This window comes from Eurytemora carolleeae, unplaced genomic scaffold (genome assembly GCF_000591075.1).
Source record: "Eurytemora carolleeae unplaced genomic scaffold, Eaff_2.0 scaffold96, whole genome shotgun sequence".
NCBI classification, from domain to species: Eukaryota; Metazoa; Arthropoda; class Copepoda; order Calanoida; family Temoridae; genus Eurytemora; species Eurytemora carolleeae.
In genome coordinates this window covers 341,846-368,185 of record NW_019396134.1, presented here as the reverse complement: position 1 = coordinate 368,185, position 26,340 = coordinate 341,846, and the positions used below count along the sequence as shown (strand labels likewise).

The window sequence follows — 26,340 nt, the reverse complement described above, 5'->3', positions numbered from 1 at the left end:
ATGAGGAGGGGAGATATTCTGTCGTTCAGCAGATGGGGGGGGGGAGATATTCTGTCTTCTTCTTTTAAGACAAGATATTTTATTATAAATTTGAATTAAAGGAAATGAACACTCGTCACAAAATCTATTTTTCTAATTCTTAAATTTCGAAAATCAGATATTAAATAAGCTCTTAATAGCTATAATTAATTATGGTAGTGTAAATTAATTCAAAGTTTAAATAATAATAGATTTACATTGGAATAAGAAAATTAGAGTTTTAGGCAAGTGTTGAGCACTTATATGAATATTTAACTTAATTTTAAAACTCCTACAGCAAGGACATACAAAAATTAAAGTATTAGAATATTTATTTACATTTTTTAACCAAATTATCCCTGAATATTTTGAGTTTGGATCTTGATAAAGAAGATCAGCCTAAAAATAAGAAAACTTTTTTTAATGAATTTAAATCATAAATTTTAGAAAAAAACATTTTCATTTGTGGCAAAGACTCAATTCCTTTGCTAATATGACAGGATAATCAGTAACATAAATTAACTATTTAAAAAAAAAATGTTCACGCCAAAGACCTTTTATGTCAAGTAGATGAAAAAGTTAAAGTTTGAAATATCAAATGTTTACACCATCAGCTTGCAAAGATATAGTTATTAAACAAAAGAGTTTGATGCGATTCATCACTTTCTTCTCCTAAGAAGACGAACCTGATAAGAGGAAGAAGATGAGAGGGTGTAGGAGGAAGATGAAGAAGAAGATGTATAATTAGAAAGAGAAGAATATGAAAGTCTGGAGAATACTGAATGAAGATAGACGAAAAGATTAAAGATGAATGGGCTGGCGGCAGGTCCGTTGTTTCACAAGATATCCTTAGTTCTGAAATATAAATATAGATGGAGTTATTTTCAATTTCAATTATTATTAAACAATATGAGCAACGTTGAAGAACATAAAAGTAATAAATGCAGCGTTTATCGATTGGTTTTGAGGTCTTGAACGTTTAAACTTATTGATTTTATCACTGTATCATATGTATTTCTCCTAATTAGTGCAAATAATAAAAATTCAATAAATGAAATTCTTGAGTCTTTTTACCTGTACGTGTTTTTCCAGATTTCCACAAGTACAACACAAGAATGGAATCTAAAAAATTAGTTTATTTTGAAAAATTATTTGGTAAAAAAGGTTACGGCATCAAAATGAAGAAAAGGATTAGACTGACATGACGACCTGGAACTTTAAAAAAAACACTAGGGTCGAAAGGCTGAATTGTGTCTTAAATAAATCAAATCAATGTAGCTATAAACATTTGCGTTGTAGCTTTGCAATACCGGGCTACAAAAACTAAGATAAGTTGGAAAGGTGAAACTAAGAAAGAAGCCCGATCTTAAAATTAATGCATATTTTTCTGAAATGTGTAACTCAATGTAGTTTTACCTGTAAAATATAAGAAGAGGAAGGGATATTCTTGAAATAATTCCCCAAGCTAGAAGACCGTAGAACTCGGTTTGTATTCCCTAAATTAAAAAAAAATTAGCCTTTTAAAACAGAATTCATAATTTGAAATATCTAAGGTCTACGAAATTGGGTTTTAACGATAAAAGCATTATTAGAAAATCTAATTTTGTGGCAAAAACTCAATTCTTTTGCTCTCTTAAAAATGGGTAAACAAGCAGTGTTAGGATCCAGATCCGGATCCGTTTGATAAGCACCATTTTGGCTACCCGGATGTAGATGCGGATCAATAAAAAAATGCAGTTCCACGGATCCGGACCCAAGATGCAAAATATCAACCAAATATTATTTTTTGCTCTAAAAATCAGTAAATCTTGAAGATCAGGACCTGGACCCGGATCCGGATCCTAAGCATCAAAATGAAATGAGTTCATAATCACTTTTAAAAGTCTGTATTTCTTATTGTTATGCAAAGCATATAATTTATAACGCTATAGATCAAATAAGAAAACAAATTGGGGAGACAAAACAATTTCGCATTCATTGTCATTCTGATATTAAGTTCAGCCGTTGATAATGTTCTTAAATTATTATTTCAATTATTTTAACGTTGCCAATTCCTTTAAAGGGAGTAAAGTGAGCTATGAACATGAATCGGTCAAAACTCGGCCCATAACCCATAACCCTATATATTTATTAGAACTGAGTAGATTGACATTAACTAGAAAATATTCTGACAATTCTTCTTCTGTAGGATAATAAAAGTAAAGTATTAATCAAATAGAATGCTTTCGATTGTTTTAGATCAATGTTTTAGAACTTTACTCTTCTTCTAACAATAGGTTTCAAGCCTTTATATGTACTTTAATTACCATCACTTGAACTATCAACTACCTGAGTGATCTCCTAGAACCACCTGAGTTATCTTATAAATACCTGAGTGATCTCCTAGAACCACATGAGAAATCTCCTAGAACCACCTGAGTGATCTTCTAGAAGTACCTGAATGATCTCCTAGAACCACCTGAATGATCTTCTAGCACTACCTAAATGATCTTCTATAACTACCTGGGAAATCTTTTAGAAATACCTTAGTGATCAGCTAGAACTACCTGAGTGATCTCCTAGAACTACCTGAATGATCTCCTAGAACTACCTGAGTGATCTCCTAAAACTATCTGAGTGATCACCTAGAAGAACCTGAGTGATCTCTTAGAACTACCTGAATGATTTCCTAGAAATACCTGAGTGATCTCCTAGATCTACCTGAGTGATCTCCTAAATATACCTGAGTAATCTCCTATAAATACCTCAATGATTTTTTTAACTACTTGAGTGATCTCCTCGATCTACCTGAGTGATCTGTTTGTTAGAGATGAAAGTATCCAGGATCCAGAGAGTGATATTAGCGAAGAGAAGGAAGGTTATAATTTGTCTGCCAGGTTTAGCGGTCTGCTGGGATCTAGTCATACAAACACGCCGGCCAGCTTCACTCATAATCATACCTTAACAATATTTTTATTAAATTTGGTTTAATTAAAGAGAGAAGAATATTTTTTATTACCAAACACCATGCAATATAATCATCAAAAATTATATTTATTAAAATTTGGGGGGAATTGAAATTATAATGAAACCTACTATATTAAGATTATGTCTCGTACCATCTAAGAAAAAAAGATGAAAATTAAAATTAAAAAAGTGTACAAGAAGTGATCTTATCCATCTAGAGCTTTTAATGTTTAATTAAACCATTAAAATTGGTCATTTTTCATGAAATTTTTAACTTTGATCAATCTCGCTAAAAAGTTGTAACCTTTAATTTAGGAAAAAATATTAATAGTTTAAAAATAGTTGAACATGCTGCTATCAAGGGTAAACATATATTATTAAAACTGTAGCGGCAAACTCTGAATATTTACCTTGCAAAGTGATCTGTACTATGAGCATTATATTCTGAGTAAAGATGATTATGCTCTTAGTTTCTCCTAGAGACATAACCGCGGCAAGTGCGCTAAAGATGGCGAAGATGTAACTTCCGGTGATCGTGACAGTTGACAACAGGGTGTCCAAATCATAAGGAGCACTGAAGGTGTGCGACAATTTCTGAATCTAAACAAAAATTGTTATTTAAATTTTAACTAATTTAAATTTGGTAATGTAAAGTATTTTTGAGTCACTCTCTTTAATCTAAAAAATTACATGAAATTACGTATGAGAGTCCAAAATGATTTGTAAAGATGTGAAAAGAGTTTAATCCGCAGTTGATTTCACAAGTAAACTAAAGTTAGAACTTATCAATTTTTAGACAGAAAACTAAAGAATCTTTGTTATTTTAAACAAGTAAAAAAAATCGCTCGAATTTAAATATATCTTTAGTTCGGAGAGGTTAAACTCGACAAATCATCCGTTAAACATTGTTTCAGATTTCATACAGTGAGGATCAGAAAACTGTGGAATAGGAAAACGACATTAAAACAATACTTATGTGTTTGATATTGTTAATAAATAAATAGTACTAGTAACTTATTACATCACTTATTAAGTTAAATGGGTCTGTTTACACTGCACAATTGCTGTATCTCATGTTCATTGGACTATTTAAATTCTTAACTTGAGTCACTGTGATTTGAAGATCTCACGCTCTCAAGCAAAAATCTATGAGAGTTTTGCCAATTACTTCTTAAAAACCAAAGCTAACAACAAGTACTTTAAATTGCTAATATGTAGAGAGCTTAAGAAAAGCATAAGTGATTTAGAGCGGTAAAATCTAAGCCCAAGGCGTTGCGACACTTCAAATTCGATCCTGTCTTCAAAGTCAAATTGACGAGACTGTTTATAAGATAAATCCAATAAATTCTAAATGTACCTGGATAAATCCAATAAATGAAGCGAATATGCTCAAACCAAAAATAACGATTTCTGCTCCTGAAATAAAAAACAATCAAAAACAAATTTCTAATTCTAATTTCTCCGTGACAATAGTTGCTTGGCATTTTTCTTTTTGTGAACTTTGAACCTGAATAGATCCAGAACATTTGGCCCCGGTATTCTGGATTATCTTTCATCACGAAGAAAATAATTAAAATTATTTAAAGAATTAAATAATGAAGAACATAAAGATGATATCTATTTTTACCTTTGCTTGCACTTTGGCAGTCAACCCTCCAGTATTTTCTCTTCTTTGCTGTATCTTCATCTTCCATCTTCTTTCCTTCAGTCTTCGGAGCAAATCATTTAGATTAGAATTTTCAAAGCTTTCATAACAGTTTTTTTTTTAAATTGAATAAATAAATTTAGTTGATCGTTTTTTTTATTGCATTTTAGGTTGAAAGTGATAAATAGTAAAAAGTATTTAAACTCGGTGCATTTAGTTGAACCACTGAAGACATTTGATTTAGTTCGTCCTCCTACGTTTTACCAACATAACTTAGTGCTTTTTTTGGAACAAGGTTTAGATTTATGAAGTTTTTTAAATAAAAAAAATCAGATAAAAAAGTAGTAGAAATTGTTTCTGATGGTATATTTAATTCACTTTAACCCTTTTTTTAAAACAATTTATGATAATTGTAAATTTAAAAACCATGTTCCATACTTAAAGGGAATATTTCTGAATTTTTACTATAAAGATTATGTAACAAGGCTTTAAAAACATTTAAAAATAATCTAAATATATTATTCCTTGGACATTTTATCTTGTCCTACAGACCTCCACATGATATAGGTGACCGCTGCGGCTATCAAACTAAACATTTTTTTTAATGAAAATTGTTAACCTTTAAATACAGATGTAAGAGGAATCCTATCATTATGTTCACAAATTATCAAAAAATCGATTTAAGTCTAAATTACAAATAAACCAGTACTCACTTCAACTTTTCTTTTTGCTGGAATTATATTTGTTTTCACTTCTAATTGGTCAAAATAATAACATTTTTATAGTATCATTTAAAAATTTAAGAAATCTTTCTAAAAAGTGATAGGAATAGCTATAAAAAGTGATAGGAATAGCTATAAAAAGGTTTTATCAGGACATGATCTGTTTATGAAATAATTGTTTACCATTTTGTTAAAACTAAGGAACTGAGTTCTTTCTAATCCTTATATCTTTGCAACCCTATATCGTATAAATTTAATATTTTAAGCTATGACTTCTTTTTTAATCAAAATATCAAATGGATACCTCATCAGGTTGCAAAGACATAAGAATATTTTAGTTTGGGGAAAAAACTTAATTCCTTTTCGCTTCTGATTTGGTCAAATAATAGCGATTTGAAAGGATCTCATAAAGCTTTACGAACTCAAAAGAAAGAAGGAAAGGAATAGTTAAAGGTATTTATCAGGAGTCAGGACATGGCCGATTTAGTAAATGATTATATACTCATATTTACGTTTAACAAAGTACACTGTACGGAGATCATATTTAAATATAGGGGGAATTTTTCTAAAAAAGAACGATAATTTTAGATACTTTTTTCTTAGAAATGTAGTTATACCCTTAAATATAATATCTATACAAAATTTAGAACAATCTTTGTTTTTTGTTTCAGGCGGTAATGGAGAGAAAAAATGCATTAAATATAAGTTTTGTAAAGTGTTAGTGTGAAGATAAAATACTGCATAAATATTCTAGAGATAATAAAACTGTCAAAACTAATAGAAGGAAAACATTTTCATAAAGAAATTCACCATTTTTTTTAACCGAAACCAGAATATTATATAATCCATAACATTTTTCGGTTAAGTAAAAAGCAAGATTAAGTTAATTTTAAATATACAATTAATTAATTGTAAATATCTTATCAGAGATGAAATCGAATGGGGACCACTTTGAGATATTGGTTAAATTACAAACTTTATAGTAATTTTTGCAACGAAATCAAGTTATTTTAATGAAATCAAGTTATTGTAATGAAATCAAATTATTGTAATGAAATCAAGTTATTGTGATGAAATCAAGTTTTTGCAATGAAATCAAGTTATTGTAATGAAATCAAGTTATTGTAATGAAATCAAGTTATTGTAATGAAATCAAATTATTGTAATGAAATCAAGTTATTGGGATGAAATCAAGTTATTGCAATGAAATCAAGTTATTGTAATGAAATCAAGTTATTATAATGAAATAAAATTATTGTGATAAAATCAAGTTATTGTGATGGAATCAAGTTATTGTGATGAAATCAAGTTATTGTAATGAAATCAAGTTATTATAATGAAATCAAATTATTGTGATGAAATCAAGTTATTGCAATGAAATCAGTTATTTTAATGAAATAAAGTTATTGTAATGAAATCAAGTTATTGTAATGAAATCAAGTTATTGTGATGAAATCAGGCTTGCTTAGAGTCCGTTACAAAATATGATGTAATTTACCTGTATTCAACAATGAATTTGCCAAGCACTCTGATTTTCTAATCCCTATATCTTTACAACCCAATGTCGCAGAACTTAAATATTTCTAACTACGAATTATGTTAGATCACAAAATCTGAGTTTGAATTCAATGTTAAAAGATATAGGAATTGGACAATTTGAGTTTGTGGCAAAGACTTAATTTCTTTCTTTTTTTAAATAAGACAAATTATGACTCTGTAAAATTACCAAAAAATAGTTTTAATTTATCTGATGATTTTTGAATTTAGTAAAATTCAAAACTAAATATTTTACTTTTTTAGAATGAATTCAAGTTTTAGAACAATGCGCGGAATAAATACTGAAAGTTTTAGCAAGGGAACTTTATTCAATTTAGATAAACTTTGTCTCTTTACACTTATAAAGTTTACACTCTCAGAATTGTAAAAATAGCAAATATTTTGCTTTTTCATTCCATTTTTTATTATTTTTAGTGGCAGATCGTATCATCTGCAAATGCAATAAACAAATTAATTGCCATTTTTTCGCATGGTTTGTTGTTTAATCAAATTAAAATTAGGTGTAAAACGTTGTTACGTTGAGACCTTTTTTTTACAATTGAGACATTGTTTGCAATACTAACAGTATATATATACAGTACATTTTATAATTTCACTTTTTTTCAATTATACCCTTCACGGACACTTACATAATATAGTGAGGATAAACGTATTTAAATTTTTCAAAATACTTGTTAATCAGGGATAGAATTTAACGAACTAGATACCGCCGCACCGGTTCAAGTGTTGAATAAAGATTCATGAGGGGTCGAATCAGTGTTTCAGACTTTGAACCGGCGGTACGTAGTTCAGCGACCTCTCCAATTCATAAAATTCGGTCTCAGGGGAATTGAGGCCAAAAGAGAAATAAATCTTCATTTCTTTAATTATTGTTTTTTTTTATTTAAATTCGTTTACAGCGATCCGTATATACCTGACTGATATGCTTCGGAGACATCAAAAATGAATTGTTGCAATGCAAATTTCCTGCAAAATTTATATATTAATGTTGAATGTATTTATTTTTTAAAATTATTTACAATTCAACTGATTAAAATGATGTCCAATGGAACTGATTACTCGTTTCCGTTTATAATTTGCTAAAAGAAAATTCAACCTAATTATATTTTAAATTTTGCAAGGATCAAATAGTCATACAGTGCCAAAAGTATATCAACAAGGGACTCTATTTCTAGATAAATTAAAATTAATAAAAATATTGAAAATATAAGTATATGTTTATGTTTTACCTCTATTGGCTTGAATAAGACTGAAGGCTGTAGATCTATCTGTGTAATCATAGTTCCCAATATCTATTCTATCGTGGAACGCAAAATCATCACTAAAATAAAAATTGATAATATATAAAATGGTGTAACTCGTTTATAATATTGATGTTCTCGAAAATTTATAAAAATAAATAAAGTTTTAATAGAAGTATAATAAAATATGAATAAAATTTTTCAAAAGATTTTGACAAAATCGATAGTTTTTTTATGAACGAATGATTTTTTGGAACAAAATTTTTAAAAACGAAAAGTATTTTTCTAAACAAGGATTTTTTTTTAGCTAACTTTTGCAATTAAAACAGAACAAACTTTTTCACTGAACGATCGTTCACTGAGAAAACGAACGAAATGGGTGAAGAATGAACAATATTTTTGTGAACTTGCACGAAAACTAAAGATGAACGAACGAAAGAAGGTATCTCCTAATTATATTTTCTGAGGTAACAATGACCATTTCCCTTACCCTTCTAATCCGAATGCTAGCGGGCTATCTGGAACTCTGATGACGTCATCTCTATGCTCCTATCTGGAACTCTGATGACGTCATCTCTATGCTCCTATCTGGAACTCTGATGACGTCACTGGGCGCTGGTGCCAGGTTCTTGGTGTAAACATGATGAACCCATTCACTAGCACTTTCCCAGATAATAGTTCGAACCCACAGGGATAGGTTGGTGGCCACCAGGTGGATAAATCCAAACCTTAAAGAGATTTTTTCACTTTTTTCAACAAATTATATCTTTGCCAAAACTCTGATTTCCTAATCTCTTTATCTTTAAAACCTAGTATCGTAGACCTACGACATTTTTTAATTTGAATTCTGGTTGAATAAATAATTAAAGGTTAAAATATAAAAATCAGGTTGCAAAGATATAGTGATTAGAAAATAGGGGTTTGTGGCAAAGACTCAATGCCTTTATTCTGACATTTTTTCCACATAAAACAAAAAAATAATAGGTAGGGCAAGTGTTTGAATAAAATAATCTTTTATATCGAATGCTAAAGTTTAAGTGACTACCTGGCTAAAAGGCCGAATTTTTCCACAATTACAGTCGAATTAACAAACAAGAAGTGCATCTGCAGAAAGGTAAAAAGAGCCTGAAAAAAATAAAAATAAATGAATAAAAAGTATTTAAAAAATGGAGAAAAAAAATTAATAAAAAGTGTTTAAAAAATGAAGAAAAAAACGACTGGTCTTAAGTTGCTCCTGCGCAATATTATTGATGAACAATTTTTTTTGAATATACACTGTTTACTTTATAACCAAAAAAAATGTTTTATACCATATTCAATACTTTAACATAAACATACTTTACACAAAATTTCCTTTAATTATTTTAACATAGTTATGTGACCCTGCAAGGATAGTGGCGCATCCTCCCTTAACACTTTCATCTAAGTAAAACTTTTTATTTTCTTACAGATTAAACTCATTTCATTCGATTTGGGATTTTCTCTTTAATTAGAAAAGTCAAAGAAAGAATTTCAATAGTTTTCAAATATAAAATCGAAAATAATTTCCTTATTGTTGCTCACATGGGTGAACAGGGCACTTTTGTTAATCGGACATAAACGCTTTAAAATTTGGTCACTTAACATTTAATTAAAGTTTCTTCTTATAGACGCGAAAGGCAAATGTAAAATTAATAACGATCAAATCTGAATTCGATCAGGACTAATATCTTTGCGAACACTCCCCCTTTAAGGTCAATAAATCAATAAATGCTCAACCTGAAGAATGGGATGTGCAAGAACAACATCATCAACACAGTTTTTATTGTTCATAGTTGCGTGCATTGCAATCTCCAGACCGTTGAAGATGAGAGTACCCAATCCAAATACTAGAATTAGCAAATATTTAATTATACAAATACAGTAAAAAATGTAAAAAATGTAAAATTTAGGGCCCCAACCCTGAGATAAAATACCTACCCAGAGCCCCAACCCTGAGATAAAATACCTACCTAGAGCCCCAACCCTGAGATAAAATACCTACCTAAAGCTCCAACCCTGAGATAAAATACCTACGTAGAGCCCCAACCCTGAGATAAATACCTAGCCAAAGCTCCAACCCTGAGATAAAATACCTACCTAAAGCTCCACCCCTGAGATAAAATATCTCCCTAGTTTCTTATTATATTTAAACCCTTGAACGTTTCAAGACGATGTCAGGTTTTCCATTTTCGAACATATCCTGAATTTGTTAAATCAACTTTTTTCTCATATTTAACAAATAAAATGTGAAAACTTTGATTCTAAATATGATTTAGCAGTTCATTTAGGCTTCATATAATAATTTTTACTTTCAGTGATTTATTTTGTAAGTTATGAAAATGAGTTTTGTTTTGAATTGCGGATTATACTTATAAACGGGAAAGTGGGTTTTGTCTCGACAACGCGACGATGATTCCAATTCAGGATATGTTTGAAAATACCTCCTGCATTTCAAACAATCAATTTCCCACACTACTATAGTAAATTCTACAATGCAAGAACAAATACAATGTATGTTTTGATTTCTCAATGCTGTAATGTTGTTTTAATTACAAAAGAACAATATGTTTTTGTTTTCTATTTTGTTATATTTTGCCTTGTTTTGTTACGTAAGTGCGTAAATATTTGAAAATTGACAGTTATATGAATTCGAGAGTATTTGTTTCAAAACCAGGATATCTTTCAAAAACGAGACATAAGCTGAAATGCAGTAATTGTTTCAAATTGGAGATATGTTCGAAAATGAAAATAAAAATCATCAAAATCTAATTCTCATACCTTATTATAAGTCTAAAGTAGACATGGTTTGTTTCAATTAATAGTTTCAGCCATTTCTTATAAATGTATGGTGTAGTTTTGTTTAACTCGGCTTTGATTTAAAGATATATACGCTTAAAAAAGGTTATTTTCAGATTTGGCCTATTTCAGTGTTAGAAATTTTGGAACTTTCATTGTAAGCAAATTCGTCTTTGTATGACATTAATGAAGCAAAACACAAAAAAGTTCGCATGTATTAAAAAATGTTTTTAATCATTGATTATAATTTTTATCAACCTAACTTGTACCAATAAAAACTAATGTAAATTAGATAATATCATTTTTAAATAATTTTAAGAAAAACAAAACTTTTAATGTAACATTATTCAAAACATGATTATGAATAGTGTACATTCCATTCAAGGTTTCATTAAGTTGTAAAGTATAGCAGATGGTTGATGAATTAAATAAATTGGTTGAAAAACTTTCCCTTTTTAATAGCTTCATGCATACCTATTCTAGTGAAAGTTAAAATTATACAATATACAAATGTAATATAAAACGTAAATGGAATATGTTTATAACTACAAAATGGAATATGTTTATCACTACATAAATAAAAGGCGAAGTTCAAAATTTTGCGACATCACCGGTTTAACTTTGTGGCCCATTAACTCAGTTGAATCTACGATCAAATATTAGAAATGATATTTACACAGAGGGAACAGTTAAACAAGCGGTTGAGATCTAGCATAGACTCTACCCACTCTAGAACGTAAATGAACCTTTTTTCTCAATTTTTTTTTTCAATCGGTAAAATCGAATTTTTTTCGTTAACATTTAAAAGAGTAAAAACTTTTTTTGCTTTCAATGGCTGGTTTAAGATTTTTGAGCAACTTTTTTGCTTTCAACCACTGAGTTTGAACAACTTCTTTGCTTTCAACAATTTTTAAGCATTTTTTTTTGCTTTCAGCCGCCGGGTTTAAGATTTTGAACAAACATTTTGTTTTTAACCACTGGGTTTAAGATTGTTAAGCATTATTTTTTGCTTTAAGTTGTTGGGTTTAGGGTTTTGAACAACTTTTTTTTTCAACCACTGGGTTTAAGATTTTTCAGCAAGTTTTTGCTTTCAAGCAAACAAGTTGCTGTAAATTCTTGAAAGCAAAAAAGTTATTAAAAACCCTACACCCACCAGTTAAAAGTAATTGTTTTCCAGTGGTTGAAAGCAAAAAGTTGTTAAAAATCTTAAACCCAGCGGTTGAAAGCAAACAATTGTTGCAAAGAAATAATAAACTCAGCGATTGAAAGCAAAAAAGTTGCTGAAAAATCTTAAACCCAGCGGTAAAAACCGTGTTTCAATGAAAGCTATTCTCCATAAGTGGTTGAAAGCAAATAAAGTTGGTGAAAATCATTAAAATGTTACGATTATAGCGGTTAAACAATGTTTAAAGGAATTGAGTCTTTGCCACAAACTCTGATTTTCTTATCCTAATATCTTTGCAACCCAATGTCGTATACCCTTGATATTTGAAACTACAAATTATGTTAGACCAAATAATCTAAGTTTGAAATATCAAAGGTGTACACCATTAGGTTTCAAATATAAAGAGATTAGAAAATTTGAGCTTGTGGTAAAAGCTCAATTCCTTAGAGATTCTAGATTGCGTAGAGTCTATGCTAGATCTGAACTTCTCGTTCAACTGCTCCCTCTGAGTTTTTTTTCTGCCAAAGTATATATCAATGAAGTATTAGAAGGAAAAACTAAGGAATTGAGTTTTTGCCACAAACTCTGATTTTCTAATCCCTTTTTCTTTGCAACCCGAATTCGTAGACCTTTGATATTTCAAGCTATTAATTTTGTGAGCTAAAATGGTCTAGGTTTAAAATATCAAAGATTAACATCATCAGGTTTCAAAGATATATAATTAAAAGTTCAAAACATTGTTGTTCTTCTCTCTAGCTCTTCAAAAGTGTGTCCTTTAAAATGACTAACCTGCTCGATGATACTGAAGGGCAGTTGTCCAGAAGAACAGTGATATATATACACATTATAGCAATAATAGATCCAATATACAGATACATCATGAAATATGCCTAAAAAGTCAGAGATTTCAAGGATTACCCTAAACCCTGATGGATATAATGATTTTAAATGTGTTCACGGGAAAAATTTAAAATAGGACGTTAACGTCTACTTTGCACTTTGCTAACAAACAATTTACTCATAAAATCCTTTTTTCTGAAAAAAAAACTGTTGCAACATTTTTGAAAACAGGGTAAAAAGACTAGGTATTTTTAAGAAGATGGCCATTACCCAATTATTTTTTTAGCTAACAAGTTACAAGTTTGAAGAGCCTAATACTATTTTTTATCGCTTTTTGACCAACATTACCGACATATGAATCCCCCAACAGAGGTAGGTTCAGTTACCTAACTTCCCTCGGGACCGTTTTGTAAACTGCGAAAATTTTCAAGAAAAAATTCTTGCATTTTATCCCAAAAGACGATCAAATAGATTTTTTTACATACCCCGGGTTCCATCTACCAATTTTGACTAAAAACCATCTCTCGCTGCGCTCTGGATGTTTTATAAGCAAAATTGGTCTTGGGAACCCTTAGTACAGTAAAATACCATTAAATTCCCTTAAATTCCCTGTAAAGTCTACGTTGTAAATAATTATAAAACATTTTTTGAGAATAAAGAGCAATGCGTAATTTGATGCAATATGACTCCCACAGTATTAAAGTATGAAACCTACCTGGAAAGTTAAAGGTTTGATATTATTATCCATAACTTCAATCAGACAGAAGGCTATCATCAGAAGTACAAGAAACTTTCCATACATAGCTAAACATGATAGTATCTTTTAAAATTTGATGCTAATGATAATGTTGTTTGAAAATATATTTCGGTCTTTCTTTTCTTTTCTTTTTTTTTCTTTTCTTTATTCTTTGAATGTTCTATACCTGACAATGTTATCCACAGTTGCTTAAAGGGTTCTCTTCTGTCCCAGAGAACTCCAGAAAATGGATTCAAAGATATAGACGGCATCTTGGAAACTTCAGTCTTGCCCTAAATTTAAATTAAAATTAAAATCTTTGATTGGGTAGGTCAGGTATTTCATATAGATCAGGTAGGTCAGGTAAGTCAGGTAGGTCAGGTAGGTCAGGTAGGTCAGGTAGGTCAGGTAGGTAGGTTAATTAGGTCAGGTATGTCATGTAGGTCAGATATGTCAGGTAGGTCAGCTAGGTCAGGTAGGTGAGGTAGTTCAGGTAGGTCATGTCGGTAAGGTAGGTAAGGTAGGTCAGGTAAGTCAGGTAGGTCGGGTAGGTCAGGTAAGTCAGTAAACTACCTGAGGTCTACTTGAGGTTACTCGTGATGTTTTCGAGTTTTTTGATATGGCGGTCTTATGTGAGTAATTACTCTGTGCTCTATCTGGTCTCTCCATACTGGGTTTTACAGTTGGTTTCGAGGACTGGGAGGGAGGAGACGGCAGACTAGAGCTCTCACCATCACTGACAGTTGTCACATTTTTAATCTCTATTTTTCGGTTCGGAAATCAGAAGCAATCAATTTTCAAAGTTAAAAATGTCATTCTTATCATACAAAGGTTTTATGGGTACCATAATGAATCCCTCGATTAGAACTATCATTGATTTCTTTTCAAATGATAAAAAATAATTAAAAATGGGAAAATCAGTTCCTTTCAGGCTCCGGTTCGGAGAACTCCTGAGACCTGTCCCAGTCTCCACTCTACAAACAGATTTAAAATAAGAATTTGTTTTAATTTTTCATTTTTTAATATTACTTTGGGTTTTTGATACTTTTATATCCACATCATATTAGATCGTTTATGCCTATAAAATTGAGATTTAAAGGACTAATCAGAAATAAAAAAAAAAAAATAATTTAAAAATATTGTATGAGGCTAATGTAAAAACTTTCTTGCAAAACAATAACAGGCTTTTCGAGTACAATATCCGTATTTTGGTGATAAAGCTTAGAGATAATCCAATATGATATGGGACGCTCTGTATTATTTTGGATAATCTCCATTTATATAGCATTCAAGATTTCAAATGAAAGAATTACATATAATTAATATAAACCCATTTGATACTAGTAATGTATGTTGGAAAACTCAAATCATAATCAGAACAAACTATACTAGGAACAGCCTTCACACTCAATACATGAAATAATACATTGACTTTGAAAACTAAAGAGGCAAGAGGCTTTCGTCATATGAAGTTTTTACCTCAAAAAAGTTTAAATTGATCAATTATTTACATCTGACATTTGATTTTCTGACCAGCCACCTACCTTTGTATCAACTTCAGAGAGTTTTCTAGGTGATGGTGTGGCGAGTTTGGGCGGATCTACCGCTGGTTTGGGCGGTCTGTGGGGCGGAGGTTTCCGGTCAAGCGGCGAGGGAAGGACGGAGTGACCGTCTAGGCTATCCTGGTCCTGACAAACTTCACTCGCAGCTGCAATATTATGGGGGGGGGAAAGGTTATTCATGTAATATGTTTCAAGTTCAGCCTAAATTCAGTTCAGGCAAATCAATTAATATGAGAAAAAGAATAATTTTTACTAATAGTCATATTGACACACATTTTAACATAGCCATTCATTCTTTAAAAAATACTAACGATATGAATTAATCAATTTTTTATTAATATTTTAAAAAAGAAATTTAGTGATGGGATATAAAAAAAACGCGTTCTTGTCACAACCCCTTATCCCCTTATCTTTGCAACCTGATGGTGTAAACCTTTGATATTTCAAACATAGTCTATTTGATCTTTCAAAATTTTTAGTTTTAAATGTTTAAGGTACTCGAAAGTCTTTTGCCGAAGAAATTTTATCAAGCCATAATTACCAGATTTAAAAACTCGTTTTGCCTCTAAAAACGACGAGCTTTGCGGCCTCGTTTCGCCACGTTTTTCCTGATGATGTCGGCACTGACATTTATTTTGTTTTCCATGGTGCTCGTGTCTTTCATGTGCCTCTGTGGAACTTTTTACTACATCTGTACTCTCAAATCTAGACTTCGAAGTTTTGGGAGATTTTAAAATGTGTTGTTTATATTTGAATTTGGTGGATTTGTGAATGTTGGAGTGATTGGTCGGTTTGTCAGCTCCATCAACAAAATAGTCGTTAGAGAACATTTTCACTCTTCTCTACAGTTCGAGCACTTTTTAACAGTTTTTTTTTCGCTACATCATTTTTAAGTCTGACTAAATAAATAATAACTTTAATGCTAAAAAAGGTTCCAAACTGCTTGTAAGTTACATTAAATTTATAAAGCAATTCGCACCCCCCCCCTTTAAAAATAAAATTGGTTAACTTAAGTAATCTAGTTTGTATTCACTTCTGACTTTTCACTTTGTGTTTAACATTATTTTTCACTGCTGAAGTTTTATTTCTTTTTAAACTGCAGTTTGTATCTAGTTTTATTTCTACTGCAGTATATATGTTTATCTATATACTGTGGAATAGAACTGACCAAACTGTCGCTTGCTAGAAATCGTCAGGGATGTCTGTGCGTCGGGGTGTTTGTATGTGAGCGCTACCAAACGCGCATCAACTAAACATCTTAGAAATTAGAAATAATTTCTCAATCTGTGGAAGGATGCAGGCAGTTTCAATAAATAAAAGTATTTTTTAAACTTTTAGTTTGGTTTGAAATGGTTTTCAATTACATTTATGTTTGATTTAATTTATAGTGTTAATTTCGATGAAAAATATTTCATTTAAGTTTTTTTTTTATTTCAGCATTATTAAATCAGCCATGGGTGGTAATCAATATTGAGGCGTTAAAAGAGCATTTGATTGCTGATGTAATCACATCTCTAACTTGATCATATATTTATATTGGTTTTTGTATGATCAGTAATTTTAGATAATAAGTGACAAATATATTTTTAATGTTTGATTATTGGAACAACCTGGAAAATAAGAATAAACGATGCTTGTGTGGGAAAACTGCTAAGTTTAAGGCAAATATTATGTAATATCGTTACACTCAATAAATACAATAATTGTGATGTGTGTAATATTTTCAACGTTAACTAGATAATCCATACAGTGCATATACACACAATATATATCGTTATATCGTTATATTACACACAATATATCCAAAAATGACGCAAATGTGAGACTTTGGGAAAATGCGAAATGAAGTATTTGCAAGTAGATCCAAGTCGGTTAAAGACAATAATTAAAAATCAAATTAAGCGTAATTGGAGCCATGTTTTGCACGTCTGGATCAAAATTTTGTAAAAAATACGTATAATATTTAAAATCAAAGAATGGAAAGAGTATAGTAAGGGGAAGGAGTATTACAGGCCGCAGGGTGAAGAACGGATGAATATGATTGCTTACTCGTCAGACCTAAAATGGATTTTCTAGTAAACAATCTGGAATTTAAAACCCAGGCAGATTTTCTCCTGTCAAACCAAATACATAAATTCAGTTCAACTATATTAATTTCTAAAAAACAGAGTGTCCCGAAAATCATATAAAATGTAACATTAACATTGAACTTAAAATGAATGTTTTCTTTTATAAATCCTAATATTTTTACTACTAAATTAACCAAAAATATCGTGTATTTTTTGGTAAACTCTATTCCAAAGTTATTCCATAGTTAAAGATATACGTAGGGTCTATGTACATAAATCATCTGGACTGACAGCAAATATCTTAATATTTAAATACAATTTTTTGTAGAGATTGAATCCTAAATATACATAGTTATTAGGAAGTTATAAACATTTAAAATGAAAAATGAATTTTGTTTTAAGTCATGTTTGTTTGCTACTTATAGTTGCTAAAACCAAAAATATTGTGTTTTATCTCAAATACTCCATTCCGTATGTTCTATGGATCGCCTTTTTTGTTTGATGAAACATAATTTTGATTTAAAAATGATAGAAATTCTTAAACAAGAATGCATTGTCACAGAGATTGCATGTGTTTTTCATCAAAAAGAACTGAGTCTTTGTCAAAAACTCGAATTTTCGAATTCCCATATCTTTGCAACTTGATGGTGTAAACCTTTGATATTTCAAACAAAGATTTTTTGATTGAACATAATTTTTCATTTAACTTAGTTTAGTATACGACATTGGATTGCAATGATATTGGGATTAGCAAATCAGAGTTTGTGGCAAAGACTAAATTATTTACATATAATCAAATTTAAAAATAAAAAAAAACATTTTTCGGTCGGAAAAAAGCGCATTTTAAACGAAACGAAAGGGAAATTAATTTCCCAAACTTTCACATAATGCGAGCATAAGGAGCCGCTAGAGCCGCCATATGGTCGGACTCGGATATAGATAATCTTGAGAATTTGAGCTACGCGGTGGTCAATGTCAGACTTTCCCTGCACACTTTAATATCTTCACAACAACAGGGTGTACCACAAACAATTTTCATTAATTCTAGATTTACAGGGTGCCTCGTATATATATATATATTTTGCACGCCAGATATAAAGAAATATGCAGCATGTGTCTGTTGAAATCAGAAAACGGTGTAATTATCACTTTTTGTTTTTTCTTTTAGCATCTATAGAAAGGAAATTCGTAATTTCTAATTTCTATATCTTTGTAACCTGCTTGGTTTAGACCTTTTATATTAAAACGTTTATTTTGAACCCGCATAATCAATCTTAGTTATTATAATCAAAAATGACAAAATCTTTAGCGACATTTATAAATGAAGTAAAATGATTTATAACAAAGACGGTATTTCTTCTCCTTACTGTAATTTTACACGAATTATTTTTTAAACAAAAACAATTTTCATTAAATATACCTAGCTATAGCCTTGATATATCTACATCAAAAATTATTTAGATCTCATTTATATTAAAAAAAACTAAATACAACGAAAAAGATCTGATTGATATCGAAATATGTCCTATTTTATATATTTTCATATGTTAAATAAATAGTCCAACAAAAAGTATCATTTATAGCAAATAGGAAAAATCATTCTTCAACGCCCGTTATATCGTTATATCGTTATATCGTTATATCGTTATATCGTTATATCGTTATATCGTTATATCGTTATATCGGGTGAAAATGGGTTCCAAAGTTGAATATGTCTGACGTCTGACTTTTAACCAGAAAACCTAATTTACTGTGATCTGAGTAACTTTTAAAGATTCATAAGGAGTGTAAACAGTAAACACGGTAAACATTGCTTTATAATTAAGTTAATTACAAGAATGTGTAAGGCAAGATTGGAATGAAATCACTCCACTACTATTTTATGTATTATAAATAAAGTAAAAATAAATTAAAGCTTGTAGAAGACGACTTTGTATATCGCCGAAGAAGAAACATTTCAGAAAATCTATTGTTAAAGTGGTCCAAATAAAATTGCTGAATATGTTAACGACGTTAAACTTAATTGTAGCACTTGTACAGGCCCATTTTATAGTTAGTATTTTTCTAATTACTGATAAAACTATTTGCTACATAAATATAACATAAAAAACTTTCCTACTACAAAGTTGTATGGGTCCCATAATATCAAAAGAGAGTGTGATCAAAAGAAAAACAGCTACATTTGCAAATATCAAAAGAAAGTGGGATTCAAGAAAAACAGCTACCACATAGTTGCAAATATTAAAAGTTCTTTGAGGGTGCAGTGGCTGTAACACGCGTATATAACGAACATAATAATGCTTTGTATTGCAATTAGCTGGTTTTGAATGTTAATCATTCAAATGATAAAAACTTGCATTGAATATTTATATATGTATTGTACATAGAACTCAATCAAGATTCCCATAATCAAATTAAAACTTTTGAAAATTGCATAGCAGCAGGTGATTGAAATAAAGTTTTGATTTAAAAACCAAATTTATATATATAAAATTTGTATACCTTCTCAAAAACATATATTGTTGGTTAAAACATTTTAGAATTATGATTTTTGACTCCCCCCTCCCCCATTTTAATCCTGCTCCCCTTTTAAGAATTTAAATAACTTATCCTTAAAAATTAGGCTAGAACTAAAAATTGCAAATTTTCTTATTACAATTTTGCGAATTTTCTGTGATTCTATTATTCAATCTTTATAAAATTTTAGATTTTGATTGAAATAATCACACTTTTTTTTGACTCACCCTGTATATAGTCAGTTTAAACATTTTAGAATTATGATTTTTGACTCGACCTCCCACATTTTAATCCTGCCCCCCTTTCTCCTTCATATTTCTTCTGCCCCCCCTGCCCCCCTTATATAGTGAAAATATGAACATGGTCTGACTAATAAATATCCTTAGACTAGGACACACATCGATCTAGACTGCTAGAAAAGACTGGGTCTTTAATTAGAGATCGAAAGGATTTATAAAATGTCGTCTTGACAATTGTTCAATGGGTTGAATACCAGTATACAGGTTGTCCCGTAGTTTCTAAGAAAAATGACATCAATTATAGAAATCTCTACTGTGCAATTTAAACCCCACTTTACAGCCTGCAGGGATACAGTGAGATCTTTAAAAAATCAGGATTAAAGGTTCACCATAAACTTATAATTGCATTCACACCATGCATTCAACCTGTAACCTTTATTTATATCATGATCAAAAAATGATTTCAAATTCTTGAAAATTAAGAAACGACCTAAAAATTGTATTCGAGTTCCGATAGTGGATAAATGACGAAAAGTGTATCATTCATTACATCAGCGTGAGTTTTTAAAAATGTGGTCTGCCTGCGATCTTTTTAACGGACGAAAATAAGGTCGTCGTCGAATATGTCAATACAATGAAGACGAATTTTGATTTAGATTTGGATTTTATCAAGCTTTTAAAAAGCATACATGTAAACAAAGAGAAGCTGTGGATTTAAAACAGTTTCTCTTTTCATACTTGTAAACTTGTAATTCGATAAAAAGCTTGTAAACAATCAAAACGCTTAAGTAAAAAGTCGTCTTCACTGTATTCATATAATCGCTTACCACTGTATCAAACATTTAAACAATTTTGTATTTATTTTAAAAATTGGAATCTGTACAGATTTCTCAGTATCTTTGTCAATTTTGATGGAGCTAAAATGCTTGACCACATTTTGGTATTCCCGAGACTATTAGTTTTTCGTGTTACATGTTCTGACTTGTTTATTGGGACACCATGTACAAGCGGTACATATATTTAGACACCCTGTACAAGCGGTACATATTTTTATTAGTACATACACCCTGTCCAAGCGGTACACATATTGGGACACCCTGTACAAGCGGTACATATATTGGGACACCCTGTACAAGCGGTACATGTTGTTTATTGGGACACCCTGTCCTAGCGGTACATTTATTGGGACACCCTGTACAAGCGGTACACATATTGGGACACCCTGTACAAGCGGTACATATATTGGGACACCCTGTACAAGCGGTACATATATTGGGACACCCTGTACAAGCGGTACATATATTGGGACACCCTGTACAAGCGGTACATATAGTAAAACTATAAAGGCAAGATGAAACCATCTATACTTACATGATGTTGAGTAGTGACGAATTCTTTCCCGAACCCAGAAATCAGGGTTTATAAAGGCCATATGCGGATCCAAGCTATAGAAGCTGTCAATTAATCAATCAATTGGAAAGGTCTTACTGCATTGCTTGATTTGATTAGTTATTTCTGAAAATTTTATACAAATTTAGATGTATTTTTATATATTTGTTAATTCACTATTCCCGCAATCAACAGTTTTGATACAATTTAACCCAGAATTTCGAGAGTGATCGAAAGGATTTATAAAATGTCGTCTTGACAATTGTTCAATGGGTTGAATACCAGTATACAGGTTGTCCCACAAAACGTAACAGTTGGTGAAAAGTTTGTTAAGGTGTTTGAACCTCAAGAGAATAATATAAAAAATTTCATGTCAGCCATACTATAGTAAAATATATTTGAGTAAAAGATCTTTTAATGAAAGAAACTGCAAAAAGCATTTAATATCTAATACAGTATAATGGAAGCAGACATTCAAATCTATTCACCAACTGTCATGTTTCGTGGGACACCCTGTACCTTAATCTTCGAAATTGTGAAAATAAATAAATAGTTATGAAATATGCTGGAACAGTATTAGAGAGCTCAAAATTGGTAGTTAGTTAACCCAATAAGGGCTTAAACTATAGCCTGGAGAGGGGGATGGGGCGTCTCACGCCCCCCCCCCTAGAAAAAGACCTTAGAGAATAGGTATAAGGTTGAAATGTAAGTTCAGAACCAAATTTGTCAAAGCGTGCTTATTGAAAGAAAAGTTAGACCGATAACTTTGATAGTTTGGGATGTAGGGTTGAAAAACATGCCAGAAAAAGGGTAAAAAAATGTAAATTTTTTTTTCTTTAAAAACTTTGAAAGTGTGACAAATGCTTTACATCCATTTTTCAAGGGATTTTCAAAATATACATTTAGATCTCTGGCTTTATTCACAAAAAAGTGATGTGCTATTTGAGATTTTTTTATTTACATAGACCGGATTTTTTACCCCCCTGTACCCCAACCTATCATTACAAATTTTGTTATTCATTAAAATTCTCAAAATTTCACGGTGATAGTGTCAAAAATTAGAGTGATAGGAAAAAAATAAATGGGGTGTCTAACGCCCCCCTCCAACCTGCTTAGGGTTAAAAGATAAATATCTGCAGCATTTCATTATCAGTATGTTTAAAAGACATTTTGTAAATTCTTTCGATTTCTCCAAAGTCCTGTATTAAGTTTTAAAAAGTGTTAATTTTATCAGTAAAATTAAATTAAATTCCTGGATGGTTTATCGGAAACTGCTTGCAGATCAGTACTATAAAGCGTGAAATTAGTTACTCCTGTCCCCGGAAGACATTAACTGCTTTGTGTTAAAAATACGATGTCATGCTAAAAAAATGCAAGTCATTGCAAATATATTACAATAAACAGAGCTAGGGGATTACCTGCACTTTTTGCAAATAATTGCAAATAAGCATTTTATTAGAAAAAGGTAGCAAAAAGATTTAAAAGATAATTCGTCGACGTTTTTCCATTCAACAGAAAATCATAGAAAATTCTTTTTTAAAGACTTCAAGATTTAATGAATGGTATATAAATATACGAATATCCAGCTTAGATTTTAAAAATAATAAAAACAAACTAAACTTCTCACTTTCACTAAACAGTTCCGTTTTTTTCTGTTTAAAACATTTTAAACAGACTTCGACAATAAATGTGATTGTGAACCGGTGAACCATTTTTTTTTTCTCGAAAAAAATTGTTAGAAAAGTTATGAAAATTTGATGGATTTCATAAAACCTTTGCATTCATCAAAACTCACAATATGTACGGGTCCTAATACATGGTCCCCAAATTGATGTAGAGTACAATGAAAAGTACATGGACCACAGCCACTGGTGAAGTATAGTTATAGGTTACGCTCCATATATAGATTGGCATAACCGATTCACAACAGTACCAACAAAACCTTCGTCAGATTGATGAAATAGCCATGCAATAACTTTTGAAAATTTATGAATTGCGAATTCATGTCAAAGAAACAATGGAGGAAATTGTAAGAATCAAACACTTTCAGCTTGAAAAAAGACGATATCTACAACATAGATCCAATTAAGGTTTAAAGGGTACCGCTGTGAATTAGACTGGCCTTTTGAAGTGGAGGGTCGGTCAACACTACAACAATACTCAACTGCAGTCACTATAAGATACTTATTTCTTTGGATAATTATTTTTAAAATTCAAATTTTGTAAACATTTTTCTGGAGACCACTGTACACAATGGACTGAATCTAAATACCCCCCACGAGGTGTGAGGTGAACTGTTGACTGTTCAAGGAACAATGTGTAAGGAACCATATGGTTTACACTCTAATAGCAAAGAAAAGGTGGTGAGGCTAGGATAGGCCATGCGCGCAACCGAGAAGATCTAGATTTGAATACGTTCAACAGATGGCAGTAAAACCAGGGGGAAATTATGCACAGTTGGTTCCGTCAAAACTTACTCAGAAGAGAGTTTTGCTGAGAATTTACAGTGAGTTCTACAAATGTTTACGCAACAATAAAGTTTAAAGAAATTATAAATTTTATTGTCATACACGAGAGAGGGGGTATAAAACTGATTTTGTTTATTTGACAAGGTCAAACAAAATTATTCTTACGCCAAACTTTTCTTCTTCTTAGGATTATTGGGATCTAGGATTTTACCAGTGACAAGCTGAAACCAGTTATAAGCTTTTTAAAAGTTAAAAGTTATCATCCAACGGCTACAAAAATAATGAATGGGTTGATATTTATGATTATTGTTTCTAAATACAACAGGTTTAAATTTACTGTTGCAAAATAAACATTTATTTTTTATCTGTTCATCATGTTTTAATAATTAAGAACATCCAAATAAATTTTACTAGAATTCCAAGCAATAAATATCTATCAATGCATTTTACCAGATTTTGTAGTTTTACTTTTTTGGTAGAAATTTAATTCTAACATAGTACAGGTTCTAAACAACTGTATATAGTGAAAATATGAACATGGTCTGACTAATAAATATCCTTAGACTAGGACACACATCGATCTAGACTGCTAGAAAAGACTGGGTCTTTAATTTCAGCTCACTATTTCACCTTTACTTTTTAGTAGCCCAAGACATGTAATACAGTAATAACCAGAATTGTCTCATGTTCATTGGAATATTTAAAGTGAGAACTGGAGTCTGAAAGTCCTCTTTGTATTCCAATGTTTGCTGGTTCTCACTGTATAATAATCCCGAATTTATTTACCAGAAAATAGACTGGATGAACATTTAAATATTTGAACTACCATTTGAACTATTGAACATTTGAACCATTAAACTTTTGATCATGAACTATCGATTTTTGAACTTTTGAATATTTGAATGTAGAACATTTGAACTATACTTTCAGAACTTTTGAACTATTGAACATTTGAACTAATGAACAAAATGCACTAATTAGTCAATCGAGATTAGACGAAATCGAAATTAGGCAAATTGTCACTTTTTTTGCTGAACTATTCGGTTAACAATAATTCAAATATATATGCAGAGATATTTTTTATTGTAATTTCATAGACAAAGACGAGACAAAGACCTAGAAAAAAAGGAGAGACAAATTTAAAAACGATGTTTTCTTCAATTATCTCAAAGCCTCAAAATATTATAAAATAATCGAAACTTTTTAATGTGTTATATACTAAATCATCAATTGTAAAAAGAGTCTAAAAATAAGAAAAAGAAAAATATCTGCAGAAAATTCTGGTGAATTCGAATAGTTTCAAGACGACATTTAAAAACAGAGTTAACAGGTGCAGTGATTTCAACGTATCAATCTCTGAAAATGAATTTAGAAGGTTTTATTAAGAATTACTTTAACCCCCCCCCCTTCACAAGGCTGTAACTGTACTTTTTCAGCTTCATAGGTATACGAAATTTCTCAAGGGGTCTGAAACCCTATACTCCCCCCCTGAATACGCCTCTGATTTTCTCCATTGGTGTCCCACGAAACATGACAGTTGGTAAATATTTTAGGATGTCTTCTTCCACAATTTGTTAAGTTGTTTAAGACATTAATCAAAATATTATATAGGAGTCATAACTCATAATACAGTAAAATTAACTTCAAAGTAAAATATATTTGAGCAAAATATTTTTATTAAACGAAATGAACTACAAACAGCCTTTAATATCTAATACAGTGTATGGATGACGACATTCAAAACTATTTACCAACTGTCATGTTTCGTGGGACACCCTGTATCTAAAACTTTTGTCTGTGCTTCTCTATACTGGGAAGTCTGATAAGCTTAGACAGAATAGATATATACTGTAGATGTCTGGTATATATATAACTGTAGAATTATATATTGGTATATATTCTGTAGATATTCTGAATGTCTGGTATATTCTGAAGATGACTGGTATATATACTGTAGATGTCTGGTATATATTCTGTATATGTCTATGTAACCGATAAAAATGTATTTTTGTGATGAAAGATCTAGATCTAATATATGCAGTAGGAAATATGGATAATATTTCACCAAGGAATCCTGGGAAATCATTATATTGATCATGGACAAATACAGATTAAGATCTACCAGTTCTTTTTATACAGATTTTAGTGTAATTGTGAGACTGATTCGAACTGACTCTTTTTTCATATTTATAATGAAAATGTCGAATTGAATTCTACACAAAATTTTATAAGCTACAACAAAACTAAACGCTTTACCTTTCATAACAATATTTTCGTTGATTTCAAACAAAGAAGACGACATATCTTATATACAAATTTTCGTCGCACATTTTCACAAAATAAATCTATAAAATTATCCAAGTCCGCAAAAAAGTTCAAGCAAGAAAGTTAAAAAAATATATTAAAAAA

The 26,340-nt window shown here is 30.6% G+C and overlaps 1 protein-coding gene and 1 long non-coding RNA gene across 2 annotated transcripts in view; both read right to left on the bottom strand.

Annotated features, from left to right (window-relative positions):
- Nucleotides 1–380: 380 nt before the first annotated feature.
- The window catches only part of LOC111695966 (uncharacterized), a 38,987-nt gene continuing 13,027 nt past the window's right edge, over nucleotides 381–26,340 (bottom strand). The window contains exons 9-30 of the mRNA XM_023465459.1: nucleotides 15,232–15,395; nucleotides 14,612–14,661; nucleotides 14,261–14,423; nucleotides 13,875–13,980; nucleotides 13,667–13,755; nucleotides 12,866–13,001; nucleotides 9,888–10,102; nucleotides 9,175–9,254; nucleotides 8,690–8,857; nucleotides 8,118–8,209; nucleotides 7,802–7,854; nucleotides 6,830–6,867; nucleotides 5,134–5,197; nucleotides 4,592–4,673; nucleotides 4,472–4,540; nucleotides 4,322–4,380; nucleotides 3,375–3,564; nucleotides 2,806–2,957; nucleotides 1,435–1,514; nucleotides 1,093–1,140; nucleotides 705–873; nucleotides 381–417 (exon numbers count right to left, since the gene is read on the bottom strand). Coding sequence (XP_023321227.1) covers nucleotides 855–873; nucleotides 1,093–1,140; nucleotides 1,435–1,514; nucleotides 2,806–2,957; nucleotides 3,375–3,564; nucleotides 4,322–4,380; nucleotides 4,472–4,540; nucleotides 4,592–4,673; nucleotides 5,134–5,197; nucleotides 6,830–6,867; nucleotides 7,802–7,854; nucleotides 8,118–8,209; nucleotides 8,690–8,857; nucleotides 9,175–9,254; nucleotides 9,888–10,102; nucleotides 12,866–13,001; nucleotides 13,667–13,755; nucleotides 13,875–13,980; nucleotides 14,261–14,423; nucleotides 14,612–14,661; nucleotides 15,232–15,395 — 2,117 coding nt within the window. The 3' untranslated portion in view covers nucleotides 381–417; nucleotides 705–854. The remainder of the gene's footprint in view (nucleotides 418–704; nucleotides 874–1,092; nucleotides 1,141–1,434; nucleotides 1,515–2,805; nucleotides 2,958–3,374; nucleotides 3,565–4,321; nucleotides 4,381–4,471; nucleotides 4,541–4,591; nucleotides 4,674–5,133; nucleotides 5,198–6,829; nucleotides 6,868–7,801; nucleotides 7,855–8,117; nucleotides 8,210–8,689; nucleotides 8,858–9,174; nucleotides 9,255–9,887; nucleotides 10,103–12,865; nucleotides 13,002–13,666; nucleotides 13,756–13,874; nucleotides 13,981–14,260; nucleotides 14,424–14,611; nucleotides 14,662–15,231; nucleotides 15,396–26,340) is intronic.
- LOC111695960 (uncharacterized) lies at nucleotides 7,800–8,667 on the bottom strand. Its single transcript, XR_002763974.1, has 3 exons — nucleotides 8,620–8,667; nucleotides 8,118–8,209; nucleotides 7,800–7,854 (listed from the first exon to the last, which is right to left on the bottom strand). It is a non-coding gene; the product is annotated as an uncharacterized LOC111695960 (long non-coding RNA).